General features: G+C 35.7%; 2 protein-coding genes across 2 annotated transcripts; one reads left to right on the top strand and one right to left on the bottom strand.

The window, feature by feature from the left end:
- Positions 1-2,316: 2,316 nt before the first annotated feature.
- Positions 2,317-3,852, bottom strand: mRpL28 (mitochondrial ribosomal protein L28). Its single transcript, XM_028316144.1, has 5 exons — positions 3,705-3,852; positions 3,351-3,618; positions 2,887-3,206; positions 2,630-2,811; positions 2,317-2,469 (listed from the first exon to the last, which is right to left on the bottom strand). Exons 1-5 carry the CDS (start codon positions 3,723-3,725, stop codon positions 2,412-2,414), a joined length of 849 nt encoding a protein of 282 aa, XP_028171945.1. The 5' UTR covers positions 3,726-3,852; the 3' UTR covers positions 2,317-2,411.
- A 135-nt stretch (positions 3,853-3,987) lies between these two features.
- Positions 3,988-19,615, top strand: LOC114361176 (golgin subfamily B member 1). Its single transcript, XM_028316143.1, has 10 exons — positions 3,988-4,260; positions 4,655-4,793; positions 4,907-5,020; positions 5,147-5,301; positions 5,394-5,592; positions 5,668-6,852; positions 6,928-7,035; positions 7,190-13,700; positions 14,743-14,897; positions 18,096-19,615. The coding sequence occupies exons 1-10, from the start codon at positions 4,138-4,140 to the stop codon at positions 18,173-18,175; spliced, it is 8,769 nt and encodes a 2,922-aa protein (XP_028171944.1). The 5' UTR covers positions 3,988-4,137; the 3' UTR covers positions 18,176-19,615.
- Positions 19,616-19,695: the final 80 nt, after the last annotated feature.

Genomic DNA, 19,695 nt, shown 5'->3' on the forward strand with positions numbered 1-19,695 from the left:
TAGTACTCACTCGCGAGCTCCATCACGCGCCATCACGTTGGCACCCGGCAACTGACGACGGCACGCCGGATGGCTCCTGGGGCACCGTGACCCACCTGGCGTGTGCCAACGCCGAGCCCATACAGTGCGCCATTACGTAGGCACGCGGTAACTGACGACGGTGCGCCGGATAGCTCCTGGGGCACCGTGACCCACCTGGCGCGCGCCATCACGTAGGATGTTGCCTCAGACTTAGAGCTCGTCCAGATGACGCGTTTTAACGCTCGTGATCGAGGTTCTTAGACAACACGCGCGACTACATGTGGAATGTATGAACCTCTCTTCTAGTATCTAACGAACGCGCGAGTAACACAGCTCTCAATAGTCACCGTTCCTATCAGTACGGCGGGTCTAGACAACTGGCACTCTTTGACAACTCCGAAAATCGATTCCCTTCACGGAGAGAAGTACCTAACTCTAAACAAAAAATGCCGGAGCATAAGCCTTTCGAAATTACAACTGTCACGTTTTGCCATTTGTCTAGGGGGCTGGAGCTCGATGTAGCTCTGGCTACATAGTAGTACCCGTACCTATTAGTACCGGAAAACATAATATGCCGTCGCGTGGAGCATTAAGTTTAATGTAGTAGATAATTTAGGCTGTAGCAACTGTTCCTAGTGTGTAGAGAATATCGCCTAAAGTGGCTCATCAGGATGCTTAGTATTAACCGTTCCTATTGATACCGAAACCCATACGGTGCCCTTACACGTAGAACATACGCCTGATGGGACTCGGGCTACACAGTAGTAACCGTTCCATCAGTACTGTACCCAACTCTCTTGGCAACGCCGAACCCACATAGTGCGCTTTCTGTAGTGCAGAATAGTTTGGGTTACAAAGTAGCTACCGTTCCTATCGTAGAATATAAACGTTGAAATTATAATGTAGTAAGTATACACTCAACATCAAATAAATCGCAACTTCCGCGACGCGAATTTTAAAGATTTTCTTCTGACACAATCATGGTGCCCCAACAATATTGGTGTTATTTGAAAGCCCAATAAATAAACTTAAAGAAAAACACTTTTTTTTTTATAAACAATTAACAACATAAATGTGACTTGAAAAAAAAAAGCTTCACTTGGGGCTCACCTCTGGGACCAAGTAGACCAATTTTTGTGGCTATAAAACCAAATGTATTATAAGTATGTATTTACAAAAAAAAAAGCATTTAAGTATGTTTATATCCGTTGTCTAGTACCCATAGTACAAGCTTTGCTTAGTTTGGGACTAGAAGCGCAGTGTAAAATGTCCAAAGATATTTTATATTTATTTAAATAATGGTCTCACGTGTCTTCTGTAACAGATGGGTTGCGATTAATCCCAATTTAAAAGTTTTATAGCCATAAAAATTGGGTTAAGCGTAAGCACCTATCTTTTGAAGAAGTGACTCTGGATCCTTCTAAAGACACATTTTTGGGGTAAAAACCTTTCCTTTAATGAAATTAAGCTTAGAACTAGCCTTTCAAATGGTACCAATGTTGTTGAGAAGTGGGGATGCAGACGTTTGAAAAGTGTTTGTTGCGGGAGGTGCGATTTATTTGATGCCGAGTGTAGTATGATTGATTATTGGCCAACCGCAAAAAAACGACCTTTAACTTTACGACACAATGTAATACTTCTCTAGCGCATGTCTTCTCATTTAATTGGGATATAAATATACCAATGCGATATTAAAAATAGTCATCTCAGTAATCTGCCTCCCTTGAGCGCAATTTTTAAGCGCCAAATCAGTACTGATGCAGTATAGAATGACCTCGGACATCGCTTCCACGTGTCACTGACAGTCTATTATTTGTAGACCGCTTATGCAGAGTGCCATCATCACCGAACAACCTGTATTACTACTTAGTAAAATTATTATTAAAAATCAAAATAAAAAATAAGTTATAATTTGAATTGTTCATCAAATATTTTCTCTTTAAATCATAGATTTTCTATATTTTTGTTATAGCATTAGTTGTTGATGATAATTATATTAAGTGTGTTTATTTTTAATGTTCATCATGGTTTGAATCTTGTATCACGTTAGTTACATAAATTGTTGACAATATTTTTTGTGATCCAAGTTTACCTGTATTTTTACTTGTATTTCAAATAAAAACAAATATTTTTTCCCAATGTGTCATTAAACACATGTAAACATAATATTTTTCATGTAATAAAATGATGTATATTAATAATAATAATTATTATTTTATTTTTCTGTTACCAAATATTATCCATTTTTAAAGGGGATCTAAAATAAATAATGGCCTAAAAATAAAAGAACTCATATAAACCATAAACATCTATCTACTTCAAATGTATTGTTACATCTTGTCTAAACAAAACAATTTACAAATCAAAATGTTGTTAATAATCTACATTCCCTAAGCTTCATCCTTCTTGCCAAATGGATTCATTTTCGATAGCCAGGATGTGGTAGTGCTGAAAAAAAGGAAATGTTAACATAATTATGTACTTGATAATGATCTATAAACATAGTCTCAGTATAGGTTTTTGTTTAGAAGCAGTGCAAAACATATTTTATTTAACTATGGGAAGTAGAAAAAACTGGTTCAAATATAGCTTATGGGACTGTACTTACGATATTTCATCTGCCGAGCTCTTGGGACCTTCAATGCCTGCAGCTTTTAATTTCTCTACCAGGTTTTTTCTATAAACATTTTTCAAAGGAATTGGCCTGTTGGCAGCCTCCTTTTGTTTGGCAACTTTACATAGAGCTTCATACCACGTTAATCCATACCAATCAATTTCTTCAGGTGTGTACTGAAAAATAACAAAGTATTTTTATTGAGCTGGAACACAAACAATAATTAAATAAAATCTTTATTTCATACATACTGAAGACAAGTAGGTTTTATATTCTTCATACACTTCTTTCTGTTTCTGAGGATCATATGCATGTCTCGGGCATCCATTCATCAATTCAGTTAGTATTTGCTTTTTCAGTTTCAATGCTAACATTGACACTAAATCACAAGCAGGTGTCTTGAGTAGGTAATGATCAAATCCATAATGATCATTGATCAACCTAATTGTCCGATCAGTGACAGTCACTGAAAGATGGGTGTTCAAAACTTCAGACTTGACCACAGTTCTCTTTAGCACTGGTACCCAGTAGTGTGGCACTCTACGCCTATGTTGGTCACGCTTTTGAAAACCTGTCGCAGAGAGAAATAATGATATTTATTAATTGAAACAGTTAATACATGTGTCAGTTAGTTCTTGGAATGCATTAATTAATTTAATTAGCTAAGTTATGGGTTATATAAAACAGGAAAGATTTTGTAAGCTTGTTTGCCAACCTTTAACAACTGCTTCCCCTCCCCAAATCCCGGCATGGAGTTCAGCCGGATGTTTCAAAGGAATAGGGATGTTTTGTATTGGCAACGTCTCGCCAGTCAGCTCGTCGCGCTTCCATTTGCCTTCTTGAGGTACAAAGTGAACAGCAGCAGGTTTCAAAACCTTCCATTCGCGCCAAAACTTCTTGTATGCAGCAGGCAACTCAGACGCTATACCCAATTCAAATCGTCCTTTTTTCTTGTATGTTTTAGACAACTGTCGCACAGTAGCCTGAAAGAAATTACGCGTTTCAAAATGTGACGTATTATTACATACTGAAAACTGAGACCAGACTAAAAGAACTTGTTTGGTCATACCTGCATACGAGATGATGCCATTTAATTATTTTTCAATATAACACATAAGATAGTAATATTTTAGGGATAAACTGAATCAATTTCCGTAAAATATTTTGCAAACCTAACCAATTTGTGAAGGATGATGAAACTGTCAATTTTTACTGTCAAGTTTTTGACATATCAAGTTTCGTTCAGAAACAGACAATCAGCTGAAAACATCATTGAACGGTAAAATAATTTTTGCGTTTGTCAGAAAGGCATGTCAGATGACGTGTAAAAATGGCAAATGACAAGTTAGTGCCAAGTGGTGGTGGCAAATTATTTGTTTATTGTGGATTTTCTGTGTAAATTGCTTTCTTATCCTTTAAATTTATTTAATGATACGATTCCTGTAGTTAACCAAGCGAGACAACGTGTATTTGTTATTCATGTACGCAGAGAATAGTAAGCCATGGCGGATGATCAAAAAGTCGATAAATCCCTTGAAGGGGAACCATTGGATGATGTCGACACAAATATAGCAGTATCCTCAAGCGACGTGTGTAGTGTTGCTGGAAGTGTTAAGAATCCGAAGGTATTTACATAAATGTTATTATTATAATCTACCTAATGGATTCTTAATGGACTATCATACCTGTTGTTTTCTATGTAACATAAGGACATTAAATTCTTATTAATTATGATGTCACCAACTTATGGACAATGTATTACTGCTTAAAATGACCATAAGTCCAATTAATAAAGACATGCCTATTAAATAAATAATCCAATTGACTAATGATATCATCAAATCTTTTTCATTACAATTATTTGACAGGACAGTGGTAATATGATTGAATAATAAGTTATAAATAATATAGGTAATTTCAGCTTTGTGATATTTTTTTAACATAACCCACATAATATTTGTTTTACTTTCAAAATACTTTTAATTTATAAAAATCTTGTTATAAAAATAACTTTTCCAGACACAGCGCATGTCATCTTCCTCTGACAGACAAGTGAAGTTTGAAAGAGCACAGAAAGCTTTAGAAAATGCTGCCCTTGTGTCAAAACGCATCAAAGAGCACCGAAAAGCCACTGCTGAACTTCTGGGACGTCCATTTGGTATGGTGTTGCAAAATAATTATTACTAAAACATACCTCATAGATTGCTTAATTTATACAGTGTAAATAATAACTGATATCAATTCTTATTAAGTTTTTAATTATCTTTATAGAGGAAGATGATATTGGAGATTCAGCAGAAATGGCATCCACTGTGAGCGAGCGAACTGGGTACTCAGTGGCAACCGATACTTCTACCAACATTTCTGTTCAAGATGCTTTGAATAGTAAGAAGTTGTTATAAATATTTTTCACACCTACACCACATTGTATACCACATTCTCAACCAATTTGATTCCATAGACCAACATCAATTGATATTGACTGTGAATTATCTTATCTCTTTTTTACAGTACCTGGCATAAGTGAGAGTCTGGCTAACACTTTAAAACAAAAAGAAATATTAATGGAAAGAATTAAACAGTACAAGGAAATTAGTAAAAGACCAATCAAAACATCAGCAATAAAAAAAGACCCAATAAAAGATTCTAAAGTAGATGTAAAAAAGGTATGTTCTAAAATAACTTTCAGTTAAGTATTTACTTATACATACATATACATTACATAAAATTGATGACTTAATATTCTTCTTTGTTGTAGATAACAGACAATAGTGATATCACTCAACTCTTGAACACTCTCAAAGACAAAGAAAATGCCCTAAGTGTAATCCAAGTGAAAATGAAAGCTATGGAAACAACTATTCTGGATTTACAAGAAAAATTAAATGAAAAAGACCAAATTATTGAAGCTAAAAATATGGCAACTACTCTCATGTCCGATAGCTTAAGCAAAAAAGGTTTATAAACTTTATTATAAAGCAATTATGTTTAAAAAAAGACTTGAAATAAACTAATTTTTCTTATTTTTTTAGAAAAAGATTCTTTACTCTTGCTTGAAGATACTAGACATCAAATGACAAAAATGCAAGAAAACTTTATTAGCATGGAAACCGAATGGAAAGACGAGCGGCAGAAGTTAATCAAGGAAATTGAATTAAAAGACGAAAAAATTCATAGCCTAGAAGAGGCCAACACCATCTTAGAAAACTCCAGATTTGAAATAACCGTCGCACACTCTAAGTTGCTTGAGGAATTAGAATTAAAAAATAAAGAAATATCACAGCTGGAAGAAAGTATTAAGAAACTGTCAGTGGATCAACCTCCTGAAGTTTCTCCAAAAGAAAAAGATGATTTTGAAGAAGAAAAGGGATCAATTGAGATTTCTCAAATGGTTGAGTTGTCTAAAAAAGTGGAATTACTTGAGCAAATTAATTGTCAAATTAGACAGACCAATATAGAACTAGAAAATAAACTGGCGACAGTAAACACTGAAACTAAGGCAGCTGTAGGTTCACCAAGCAAGAAAGCTAGCCCTCTGCCAGGCCGTAAAGGCGGTAGAAATACTGCATCCAAAGCGAAATCGCCCTGGAGTAATATGTCTTCAGAATCATTACAGCAAGAATCTGAAAAGAAGGGAAACAAAAATGAAATCACAAAATTAGAAATGTTAGTACAATCTCTAAATAAAGATATACTGGAAAAAGAGTATTTGATTTCTCAAAAAGATGTATGTATATCAGAACTCCAATCCGTAAACACATTACAAGAAAACACAATTCAAGAGCTTAAAATGACACAAAATGTGCCTACTGCTGAAAAGGTGGATATGGGAATAGAAACAGATCCTCTAGAACCTTTAGTTGACAATGATATTGTGAAAGTCAAGGATGCAGATGAAAAGGATTCGTCTACTGAAGATCAGAAGTTGGATGTGACAGAATTGGAGGAAAAATTAAAGGCAGCTCAGCAACAAATTGCTGCCTTGAATGAAGAGGTTGATTTAGCTAATAAAAATATGATCAAGGTAAAGTCAAGTCATAAGTTGAAGATAAAACAAATGCAAAAAACCATTGATAACTTTAGTAAGGTTTCTGATTCAAATGCTGAAATTGTTAAGCTTAATGAAGAAATGCATCAACTTACTCAGAAGGTTGCAGAGCTAGAAGAAGAAAAAGGAAATTTACAGTTGCATCTTGTTGACTACGACAGTGGAAGGCGTAAGTTCTTGTTCACCTTTCTTGTAATATCCTACTAAAAAACTTATGAACTCAATTTATTTTTGTAATTTTCAGTCACTGAATCAGACGTGTACAAGAAAATGATAGAAATGGAAAATTTAGCTGAGACAAGGCTAAGAGCAATTAGTGTTCTGGAATCACAGAAATTTGATTTAGTACAAGGTATGTTAGTACAGTATTTGGGTAACTAGAGATCCAATTAATGTATGACAAACACTTGCAAAAAAATACTATTTTTTACCTCTTTATTTTTTTAGCCTTTATAGAGCAAACCTATTTATTACATTTTACTTTAAAATTGTATTTTCGATTTCAGAATTACATGTTTTACAACAAAAGAACATGGAAATGGAAGACAAACTTGCTGATATTTCTCAGCTTCAAAGTGAACAAGTTTGTTCCGAAATTAAGTCTGTACAACTAGAAGAACAAATTGATGAACTTACTGCGTCACGAAGAGAATTAGAACTTATTATAGACAATTTGAAATTAGATAAAGAACATTTGAACAGTACAATTAAAATAATTCAAGAAGAGAAAGATGAACTGACACACAAGTTGGAAAGCTATATTCAGGAAAACATGGAACTAACTGATAAACTTGAAAAGTTAAGTACTGAAAAAGTCAGTTCAGCAGAATCAATAGAAATCGTAGAATCTTTAACAACCCAAGAAAAACTGGAACTAGAGGAATATAATAAAGGCATTATGGAATCTAAATCAGATCCGAATGAGGACCTATACAAAAAAAGTGACGATGAACAGAACATACAGAATTTAGTTGAACAGGCTGCAGAGTTGAATAAAAAAATTGAATTATTTAACCAAGAAAGAGAAGAAGTAATGGATAAGATGAGTAAGATCAATTCTGAAAATGAGATGCTGCATGATGAAATTGCTAAACTCAACAGTCAATGTTCCAATCTACAGAGTAACATTGATTTACTAACGAATGAAAAACACGATCTTTTATCGCTAAATGCTGATCTTAGTCGTCAAATAGAAGACCTTAAACGTGAACATCTAGAAATCGTGAAAGAAACTGTGGAGGTTCCGAAACCGTCTGTTATTGAAGAAACTTTAGAAGCAGCCGTTGATGTCCAGCAAGATGACAAGGTTTCGGGAGAAAAGGGAGTTAATCGAAATAAATCAGTTAAACAATTGACTAAGGAAATATTAAAATTAAAAAATACCATCAAAGACAGAGAAGCTGAAATTGGTGATTGTCAAATGAAGATACTATCATTAGAAGAGCAACATCAAAAGCAAAACGAATTACTTCAGACAAATGCGTCGTTTGAAGCCAAGTTAAAATCACTATCGGAGGAGAACCAAGCCTTGAGAGATAAGCTGGAAGATTCCGTTAGTGATAAGCAATTTGAGAGGCAATTAGAGGAGCTTAAAAACGCTAATGAAATGTTGCAAGATGATATACTGAAAACTCGCCAAGAATATGGCAACACCATAACAGCTCGTGATGTGAGAATACATGAACTAGAAAACTTGTTACGTGAATATGAAATGCAGATATTAAATTATGGAAACACATTACAACAGAAAGATAAAGAACTAGTAGAGTATATAAATCAAATAACTAAATTAAACGATGTTTCTCAAAAACTAAAATCAACGATTGAGTTACTTGAAGAAGAAAAAGCTAAAGATCAAAACGCTGAACTTGTGAAATCATTAAATAAACAAATATCAGCCTATCAGAAAAAGCTAACTGAAGCTGAAGACAAAATTAAATCATTAGAAGAAGAAAAGTCTCAATTAATGTCAATTAAAGTGTCCTTAGAAGGCAAAAACAACAATATAGAAACAGAATTGAAAAAACATCAAGACTTGTTGTCTGAAAAGCAAACACAAATAAAAGAATTGCAAACTCAGCAACAAAAACACTCAGAAGAAGTAGCAAACGTTATGCTTCAAGCAAAGGAACGTGATGAAGAAATTCATGAAATTAAATTGCAATTAAGAAAAGAGTCTATTGAAAATGAAAAATTACGTAACTTGTTGGCAGAGAAAGATAAATCTTCAGAAGAGTACTCACAAGCGATGCAAGACACATCAGATAAAATGCAAAAGCTTTTAACTGAAAAGGAACAGTTATCTGAGCAATGCGTAGCATTGGAAGTGAAAAACAAAGAGTTGATGGAAAAGTTGAAGAAGTTTGCTGTTAACATTAAGAAAAAATCTTCCATGTATACTGATTTAGAAAATCAGTTCCATCAAGTACAACATCAATTAGAAGCTAAAAATGAACGTATGGAACAGCTTTCAATTCAAGTCGAAACGCTTCCTGCTCTGCAGGAAAAATTAAAGCACGCAGAAGAAGAGATCAATCGGCTACAAATCCAAAGAGTTTCCTGTGAACAACAACTGCGCGAAGCGCGCCAAGAAGTCGTCGATTTAAATAGTGGAATTATATTAACAACTAACCATCTAACTGATATGCAAGAAAAAAATTTTACGCTAGAATCACAAGTAGTTATGTCAAATCAAAAAGCTGTTGCGCTAGAGATTGAACTGAAAAACAATGCCAATCTTGTGACAAAAGTATCTACTTTAGAAGCAGATAATAATTATAAACAAGCTCAAATTGTTGATCTTCTAAACAAATTAGGTAACCAAGAGCAAATATTGACACAGTTACAGTTTGGCCATGATGCTAAAATACAGGAGCGAGATTTGTACATTGAGACGTTGGAAACTGAAATGAATAAATACAAAACACGAATATGCCGACTCGAGGAAAGTATATCCATTATGGAAGACAGACGCCATTCTTTGGAGCGAAAGGCAGATCAATTAGATAGCCAGCTACAAGAAAAACAAAAGGCTTATACTGATTATTCCAGCCAAGAAGATGAACTAGTTAGTAGATTAGCAGTTCTCATGGATCATGACAGAGTTGTGGAAAAACAACTGCATGAAATAGAGAGTGAAAATAGACACTTACAAGATAAGCTACAAAATCTTACTGAAGAAAATAAGCATTTACGTAAATCTTTGTCTGAAGTTCAAGATAATTATAACACAATAATAGATAAGGCTAATCGAACAGATGTTGCAGAAAACACCATAATAAAATTGCAAAATCAAGTACGTGACTTAGAAGTTCAACTTAAACGTATAACACAGGAACATCAAGCGATAATTCTTAAAAAGAAACAAGACATTGAAGATCTTGAAACAGAATTTACGACACAAATAGACAACGCAATAAAAGAGAAAAAGATGTATAGTGAAAAGTATGAAAAAATCACTGAGCATATTACACAGTTGGAAATAAAACTTCAAGAATATAGTAGTGAAAATGAGCGGCTAAAAATAAATATGGAAGAACTTAACCGTATAAACCAGGATATTCTTGACAAAACGGATTTGCAACAACAGCAAGCCTCACCTGATTACACAGATCAGTACATAACTGAGATAAATAGATTAAATGCACTTGTCAATAATAAAAATCAAGAAATTCAAGAAGTCAGTAATAAGTTACATTCGGTTCAAGTTAACGGAGCATCAACAGTTTCTAATTTAGAGAGTAAAATAAATGATTTAACTAATAAGTTACAACAATCTACATCAGATGTTGATCAATTAATAAATGAATTACAAATATTGAAACAAGACAATGAGCAATTGCAGCACCTAATACTTCAGAAAGAAGAACAATATAAGGAGTTAAAAGATAGAAAAAAAGTTTCATTTGAGATGAATATTCCTAAAACTGAGGGATTGATTATTTCTTCTACTATCGAAGCAGTTAATACCGAAGAACCAGCTAAATATAATATATCAGATTTAGAGTCACAAATAGTATCCGACGTCTCGTCTAATTATTCTGATACTAAGCCCAGTGACAGTAAAACTACTGATTCTGTACAAAAAAGCGCATTTGTTGCAGGATCTGATGTATTAGATTCTAAAAATGTCTCGGAAGAAGTTATTGTACCGAAAAAAGCATATCTTTGTTATAAAGCAGAACAGGATGACAATCCGAGTGAAGTTGATCCTTTCAATTCTGACGAGGGCTGGGGATTTGGCGAAACTGAAGAAGTACCAACTGATGTGTCGTCTGAATACGCTCATCTTAATGAAAAAATAAGCCAACTTCAAAAAGAGAATGAAACGTTAAAAAAAGATCTTGATGCCAATAACACAAAACTGTTAAAAGTTATGAAAAAGCTGAAAGAATTTAAGAATAACAATGATATGTTATCTAACGAACTGAAATTATCCAAACAATTATCTCAATCATCATTTTTAGACAGCGCTATTGAAGATGAACTTCGTAATACCATCATGGAATTAGAAAAGAAGCTAGGAGAGCTTAATTCAGATTTGCAAAAAGAAAAACGAGAGAAAGAAACCATCAAAAAACAAAATGAAGTATTTAGTAATGCCAATGAAAGATTAACTGATATGAAAGAAAAACTTGATAATGAGATTGAATTATGGAAATTCAAATTTAAAGAAGTAAACGATAAAATGTCAACTTTACAGTGGGGTGAAAATAAAAATACTCCAGAGCATAAAATTAGCTCCAGTCATGACGCTACAACTGATTCAGTGAAAAATGAAATGATTAAACTAGAAAAAGAAAATGACGAATTACAAACAATGGTTGATCAGTTGACTTCTCAAAATCGAGAACTACTAACTCGGGAATCAAAACTGAGAAGTGAAATTGATGTCATTACTCAACAAATAAAGCAGCAACAATCATGTCCAAATTGTGATAGTCTGAATGCTTCAATTTCTGAGTTAAGTGAGAAAAATACTGAATTACACAAACACAATGAAACAATTAATAAGAAACTTAAGGAATTTGAAGTCCAGTCTAATGAAGTTGCTAAAATGTATGAAAATTTAAAACTGGAAAGAGATGAGATAAATCAATTATATGAAAATAGTAAAAGTGAATTACTTAAAAAATCTAATGAATTTGAAAGTGAGATCCAATCTCTTAAGGGTTCTGAGAATGAAGCTAAAGTCAATGCAGAGTCTCTGAAACTGGAACTTGAAAGAACACGTGAACAATTACTTATGTACGAGGAGCAACCGGCGAAGGTTCAGAATGAAGACCTCTTAATTTTATCCGAAAAAAATAACGCGTTAGAGGAATATTGCTCACAATTAAAATGCCAGTTAGACGAATCATCCAACAAGGTAACAAAATTGGAGACCCTTAATCAAGAGATGGCTCAAACAATACAAAGTTATGAAAATAAAAATGCGTTGCGTGTAGAAGAAAATTACCACATAGAAATTAACAATAAAAACCTTGAGCAGAAAGTACAACAATATGCAAAACAAATTACTGAGCTTACTCTCAGACTTCAAAACCTGAACATAGAAAATGATCAATTACTTTCGAGCTTAGCTGAGTTACGTTCATCTATGTCCAGCGCTGTTGATCAACGAGGTTTTGAAATAGCAGAACTTTGGAAGCAGCACCTAGCACAGAGAGAAGCCGATTTTCTTAAAGTTGAACAAGAACTTAGAGCTGAATTAAGCGCATCTGAAACCAAATACGAGCAACTACTCGACAACGTCCAGTCATTTAGTCAAGAAGAAACAAATAAATTAGTAATGATGGAACAGGTTACTTCGTTGCAAAATAAACTTCAAGATAAAGAGGGACATTTACATAGCCTTCAAGAAAAATACTGTGAAGTAATGAACCAGTTGGAATTATTACGTTCAGAAATAGAGGACGAAAAAGTTATGTACGAAAATAAATTGCTTTCACAACAAGAAGAATATGAGAAGTTGATTCAAGAAAAGGAAGAAACTAATAAACGGCACACAGAAAACTACGAGCAAAAGTATCAAAACGCTCAAAATGATTTAGCAACGTTCAAGGCAAATAACGAAGAATTGTGTCAGCAAGTGGATGAGCTTAATAGAAAATTAGAAGAAGTGGCTTCTACTATTGTAGATTTAAATAACCAAATACGTTTAAAAGATAGTGAAATATACCAAAAAACTCATGAGTATACTTTAACCCTAACTCAAAGGAATGAAGAATTTGAAAATGTCAGAAAACAACTGCTTGAATTTGAGAAAAAAATCGAGGATCTAAGTTATGAAAAAGAGTCTGAACTTGCTATTTTAAGATTGAAAATGCATGAAAATATAGAATATTATGAAAAAAATATAAACGATTTGAACACAGACAAATCGAATTTAGAAGAAGCTTTAAATGCAAAGATAATTGAGTGTACAAACCTTAACAAACTGATAGTAGATTTGAACAAATCTTTAGAAGAGCACTCATCTAGAATCAAGGAAATGCAAGTTGCACTTGAAAATCAAGAAATGGAAATAGTTACACTGAAAGATGAATTGAATACTTTAGAAAACATGATGAGAAAGGCGAGCTCTAGAGTAGAAAAGCACGTTACTTTTGCTTCCGATACAAAATCGAGTGACGAAGGCGAGAGCCAGGAGGGTTTAGTTAATAAAGAACTTTTAGACGCAGTGCCAAGAGCTGAACTGGATTTGGCACTGTACATGTTGCACCAGAGAGATGTGCGCTGCGAGGAACTCACGATGGAGCTCACACAACTGTTAGAAGAACGAGACACCTTGCAATTACGGCTCTCGGACAGTTTACGGTCAAATGAAGAGATGAAATCAAAAATTAAGTCGATAGAATTAGATACGTCCACTGACAGCCAGGAAACGGTATCTGAATTACCCAGTTTCAGCGTGGAAAGAGAACACTCGCAGTTCGTTGACACTCACCGAGGCCAGACGTCCCGCAGTAGCAGCGTGAGCGAAGCCGATGGAGATAAACCGAAGCTGCAAGCCAAGTGAGTTTTTTTCTAGCGTAATAATTTACATTGCACAGCCTAACGGTTCACGTACTGGACTTTAACCCCAAATGTTAATGTAAGCCACGATAGGCGAACGGTGAAGGAGTCGGACTGGCCGACTCGTGATCCGGGGAACGCGGGATCGGTCCCCGTCACCGCTCGACTATTGTGGTGAGCTCACTCGTGACACAAGCATATTTAACTTAGTACCTAATCTTTAAAAAAAATGTGCAACACAAGCCCTACTATAGTCATGGAAGTTAATATTTGTAATTTATGTGCTCGTCATATTATAGTCGTCATACCTCTACTCTGTTAAAAGCCGAAGTTAATCAGTGCTAGTAATACGAATTCACCAGTGCATTTCAAATAATGGCATAGGTGACTGAGTTTCTTCCGCCACTTCTTCTCAGCCTATATGTTGTCCCGAAGTGGTGGTAGGGCAAGCTATATTTAGGACGTGTATAAGTGCCCTGGCAAGGATCTATGCCCTTCTGACCCGTGGAACACCGAAGTGGTACACCTAGGTGTTAACTTCTTGTACCCCTGGTTCACCTAGGTGTTCTGCGTGAACTTTTTGTTCACTATTCCCCGTTAACGCCAATTGGAACTTATAAAATCAAAATAAAATCCTATTATAACGGGTATTAATGAACTTTTTGTTCACTAATCCCCGTTGACGGGGATTGTCAACGGGGAATAGTGGAATAAGCCCAAAATACTTATACAGGGTGTTAGGTAAATGGGTATATGAGCCGACACTAGCCCATGTTAACATGGTCATATAAATGGTATGGTGAAGTCAGAAAATTGATATCTTCGTTTTAATTATTTTAATTTTCATACAAATCGGATTTTATAAAATTTATTTTGTATGAAAATTTAAAAAATTTACATGGGCTAGTGCCGGCTCATATACCCATTTACCTAACACCCTGTATACTTATTTTTTGTTCACAAAAAGCAAGATTATTAAGTCTATAAAAGAGTTTTTAACTATTTGAATTTGACCGCTTCGGTTCATTCGNTTTAATCGCAGGTTATCCGAACTGCGCAGCGTGAAGCACAGCCGCGACGTGCGCTTCCGACAGGAGAGCGAGCAGCGGCAGATGGACCTGCGCCTGCTGCAGCGGGACGTGGCGCACCTGCCGCCCGAGGCCCGCGACCAGCTCGCGCAGGCACACCACACCCTGTGTAAGTAGCCATCATCCTACTAATACGAGTATTATAAATGCGAAAGTTTTTATCGATGTCTGGATGTTTGCTACTCTTTCACGCAATATCTACTAAACGGACTTTGATAAAACTTTACAGTATTATTGATTATAACCCAGAATAACACATAGGCTATAATTTATGACGATATGTGACAAACCAAATTTCACGCGGGTGAAGCCGCGGGCAAAAGCTAGTGGTCTATAATCGAACATCAAACTCAGTAGCACCAGTAAATAGCCACCACACTATCTGATATTATTAGGTACCACACTATATGTTAATAGTCACCACACTATCTGATGATAGTCACCACACTGTCTGTTAATATCCAGTCACCACACTGTTTTTAGTCGCTCAACTATCTGTTATTAGCTACCACACTATCTGATAATAGTCACCACACTATCTGATGATAGTCGCCACACTGTCTGATAATAACCACTACACCTGTCTGTTATTATTAGGTACCACACTATCTGTTAATAATCACCACACTGTTTTTAGTCGCTCAAATATCTGTTATTAGCTACCACACTAGCTGTTAATAGCCACCACACTATCTAATATTAGCTACCATACCATCTGTTATTAACAGTTGTTGCAATTCACGAAGGCGAATGAGCTTTACATGTGTGGTGGCTCGCTACTGTTCGTTTTTCAAAAGTTTTGACAGACATTACACTATCGTTATGTGCATGTACACGTACAAACACAAGTAAAGCTCACTCGCATTCGTGCGTTGCAAATCTGTAAATAGCCACGACACTACCTGTCTACGACTCTGTCTGTTAAAAGCCACTACACTTTCTGGAAGTAGCCATATCACATTATGTATATACAGCCATCACACTGTTTATAAGAAAGCTAGTTATTATTTGTACATATTATTATTTTATATGACTGACTACATAATAACTTTTAAAAAGCCTTTATTATCCATAGCAGTTAGTGATGCTGCAACATTTGTCGTGGGAATTAATCACACCACTGCCGCACGGTGGNTTCATTCGCAGGTTATCCGAACTGCGCAGCGTGAAGCACAGCCGCGACGTGCGCTTCCGACAGGAGAGCGAGCAGCGGCAGATGGACCTGCGCCTGCTGCAGCGGGACGTGGCGCACCTGCCGCCCGAAGCCCGCGACCAGCTCGCGCAGGCACACCACACCCTGTGTAAGTAACCATCACGGTCTATAACAGGGTTTCCCAACTTTTTTTGCCAAGTAACCCTAATGAGGGCTATCGTTTTTATACTTAACAGTTGGCACCCCTGGCGATTGACAGGACCTTACTCTACAGTGGCGCCATCTTGATGAGTGCAAATGCGATAGTCCTCCTACCACTTTAGCGCTCACCAGCTGGCGCCACTGTCTTCGCCACTAGCAAGTGACAGGACCTTACTCTACAGTGGCGCCAACTGGTGAGCGCTAAAACGATAGCCCTCATTGATTATACTTTTCCTAGCTGAACCCCCGTACTACTCCGCCCGCACGCCCTGCCCCTCCCTTGTGCGTTAACAAGTGAAGTGAACGAACAACGTCGGTCACGAAACGTAGGATAATATTTTTTACGGAACCCTTGCGGCCTTTCCACGGAACCCCAGGGTTCCGCGGACCACCATTCGGGAACCGCTGGTCTATAATGCCCGTTTTCACCATCAATCCCTAGTTTTTAAGTGACCCCTTTGAAAACAAAATTCCTGTTTTGTGTTAACTTAAAAATCAGGAATTTATGATGAAAATGAACTCTTAAGTCGCCACCACAGATCACAGAAACTAAAGGGAGATGTGACAAAGGGGCGGGGCCAGTGTCGCAGCAATATTCCCAAAAACAGAACACATTGCTCGTGACAGCAATGAATACATTGCTTGCTACTCAACGTTCGAATAATCTTTAGTACTACACTAAAGATTATTCGAACGTTGAGTACTAATACCGCAGTGGATAATGAGCAAAATTTAAACTAACAGAATGTATGTCCACTACATACGCAGTGACGTGCGATTGTTGTACGTAAGTACATTACTTGCAATCTAGTATGCGAACGAATAGTAGCTCTGAATGCGATGTGTGCATGACATATTGTTTGTATTCGCGACGTATTGTTTTTGTTTTCATTACTTTGTGAATGTGAATTTCTAATGCGACACTGAGTATCGTACTCAGCGCATTAGTTGGCATCTCTATATTTCTATGCTCACCACACTGTAGCCACCCATTGGCGTATCTAGGATTAGTTTTAAGCGGGGGGCCTGGCTCTCTATCACAGGCTCAACTAAAGTCAACTGTCATCTGTCGGCCGTTTGGTGTAGTGGTTCAGAACGGACTACTATGCCGAGAGGTCCCGGGTTCGATTCCCGGCCGGGCAGAAATTGAAATGATGAATTTTAATTTCTGTGACGGGTCTGGGTGTGACTATGTATAATATGTATGTATTAAAAAAAAAAAGTATATAAGTAGTATATCCGTTAAGCTAGCACCCATAACACAAGCATTAAGTTGCTTACTTTGGGGCTAGCTGGCGCTGTGTGAAATTGTCCAAAGATTTATTTATTATTTATTTATTTATCTTATACCGGGTCGTGCCAAGTTGACCCCCTCGCCATATACGGGCATGTGGCACTTTGTATGTAGCCACAAAACGATAAATAGCCACCACACTGTCTGTTGATAGCTACCATGCAATATTATGTTAAACCTTTACCTTTGGCAGAATTGTTGCCACCATATTTTGAACCTTATTGAGAAAACATAACTATTGAAAAATATTTTTCTCTATACCAGTTAAAAGGTTAATAGCCACCGCATTTTCTGTTAATAGCCACCACACTATCTGTTAATAGCCACCACACTATCTGTTATTAGCTACGATGACACCATGACACTATCCATTAATAGCCACTACACTCTCTGGAAGTAGCCATATCACATTATGTATATGCAGCCATCACACTGTTTATAAGAAAGCTAGTTATTGTTTGTATTATTATTTTATATCACTGACTACATAATAACTTTAAAAAAGCCTTTATTATCCATAGCAGTTAGTGATGCTGCAACATTTGTCGTGGGAATTAATCACACCACTGCCGCTCATTGATTTAACGACGAGATTGTGTATTGTTTTACTTGATTGGCCGCAACTGACGCGAAATTAAATATTTTTATTTTGTTTTCAGCGCGTGATTCCCAGAGCACGTCGACAGTTCTTTTGAACTGGCTTCGAGGCAAGAGCACCCCAAAAGTCATGCACATGTGAGTTCGACGAAATCACGGGACAATAACCTGTATTACAAATATTAGTGGCCACCCTTAGCGTTTATCTAAGTATACAGAAACATAATGGGGTTTAGGTTAGACATTACTTGTTCTTTTCTTTATTCATAGAACTGTCTTCCCTTGTTTAGACTTATCTGCATTTATAATCAAATTTTCCACCACCTCACGACTCAATTGTAAATGTTTGAGAAAACATTGTTACAAATTGTGCACCTTAACGAACTTGCCAAGTTCATCAGTTAACATGTCGCTCGACCTTATTTATTTATCAGTGTTAGAATTAAACCTTATCACCCGAGTAATTGGTCAATCGGAAAATTTTTGGAGTTAACCCTTAACTATTTTCACTTTATCATTTTGACAATACTTATTTATTAGCTTATCGAGAGGTTTAAAACTAATACTGATAAATATAATTTAGCAAAAGCTGCCGATAATTTTAATGAAATCATTATTTTTATATTTTATAATGATTTCTGTCTGGTCGCGAGGACTTATCTCACTCGCGTACTATTGTTTTGACAGTCATACTCGTAAACCATCTTCTTAACGTGGGATTCAAACCAAATGGACAGTAATAAGTTTTATTATTCTATTCTACAATGCCTAAATTTGTGTATTCTTTCTTTGACCCACGATACACATTGACACGATATTTATTGCGGTTAAATGCTGTTACAAAATTATGTTCTGTTGTATATAAAAATTAATGCAGCTTTATGTATTTGACGTTATGTTATGCTGCCTGATGTGATTTGGCAAGTACGAGCGAACGATATTTTACGAAGCATTCCTTAAAATTTTATTTATCATTGCATACTTTGTCTTTATCATTTTACTATTCTAAATTCTTTGGTTTAGGGTTAATTATTGTCTTGTATGGTGCGTACTACTAGCTCTTGAAAATTGGCGCACCAGTCTTGTAGTACTACACCTAGAAAACCGGTTACACTTTAGTGACACATATACTACTATTCAAACGCTAGACAGGCCCTTATTTTAAAACGAACTTCAAAACTAGATTCAATCTCGATTATAGTTCTCGACGTACATTCAACCAAACTGGTGATTGGTGGTATTTCAGTCTTTAGACCAATGACATGGAAGATAATGATTCATTATAATATGATGTTTGAACGTCGTTTCAGAATACGGGCCCAAAACATTCTGTAGATATTTATGCCAATGTCATGTTTAGTTGTACCTACTGTGTAAGTATTTGATTATTATGAAAACTTAATTTCGAAGCGTGCCTTCTCGTACATAAACCAATAATTGTAAATGTTATTCAATTCATGTTATAATACATTTTATTGTACTTGTATGATTTATGTATATAAACTGGGTCCCATTATGGATGAGGATCCTTGTATATGACACTGTAAATTTGTTTTTGAATAAATGTTAATTCATCATAAAGTATACTGATTTTATTCATTAATCTTATAAAAATTAGTCTCCATACATATAGGAAAGGAATGAAATAATAATAATTTAGGT

The sequence above is a fragment of the Ostrinia furnacalis genome, unplaced genomic scaffold (assembly GCF_004193835.3).
Source record: "Ostrinia furnacalis isolate ACB-3 unplaced genomic scaffold, ASM419383v2 OfSCF5438, whole genome shotgun sequence".
NCBI classification, from domain to species: domain Eukaryota; kingdom Metazoa; phylum Arthropoda; class Insecta; order Lepidoptera; family Crambidae; genus Ostrinia; species Ostrinia furnacalis.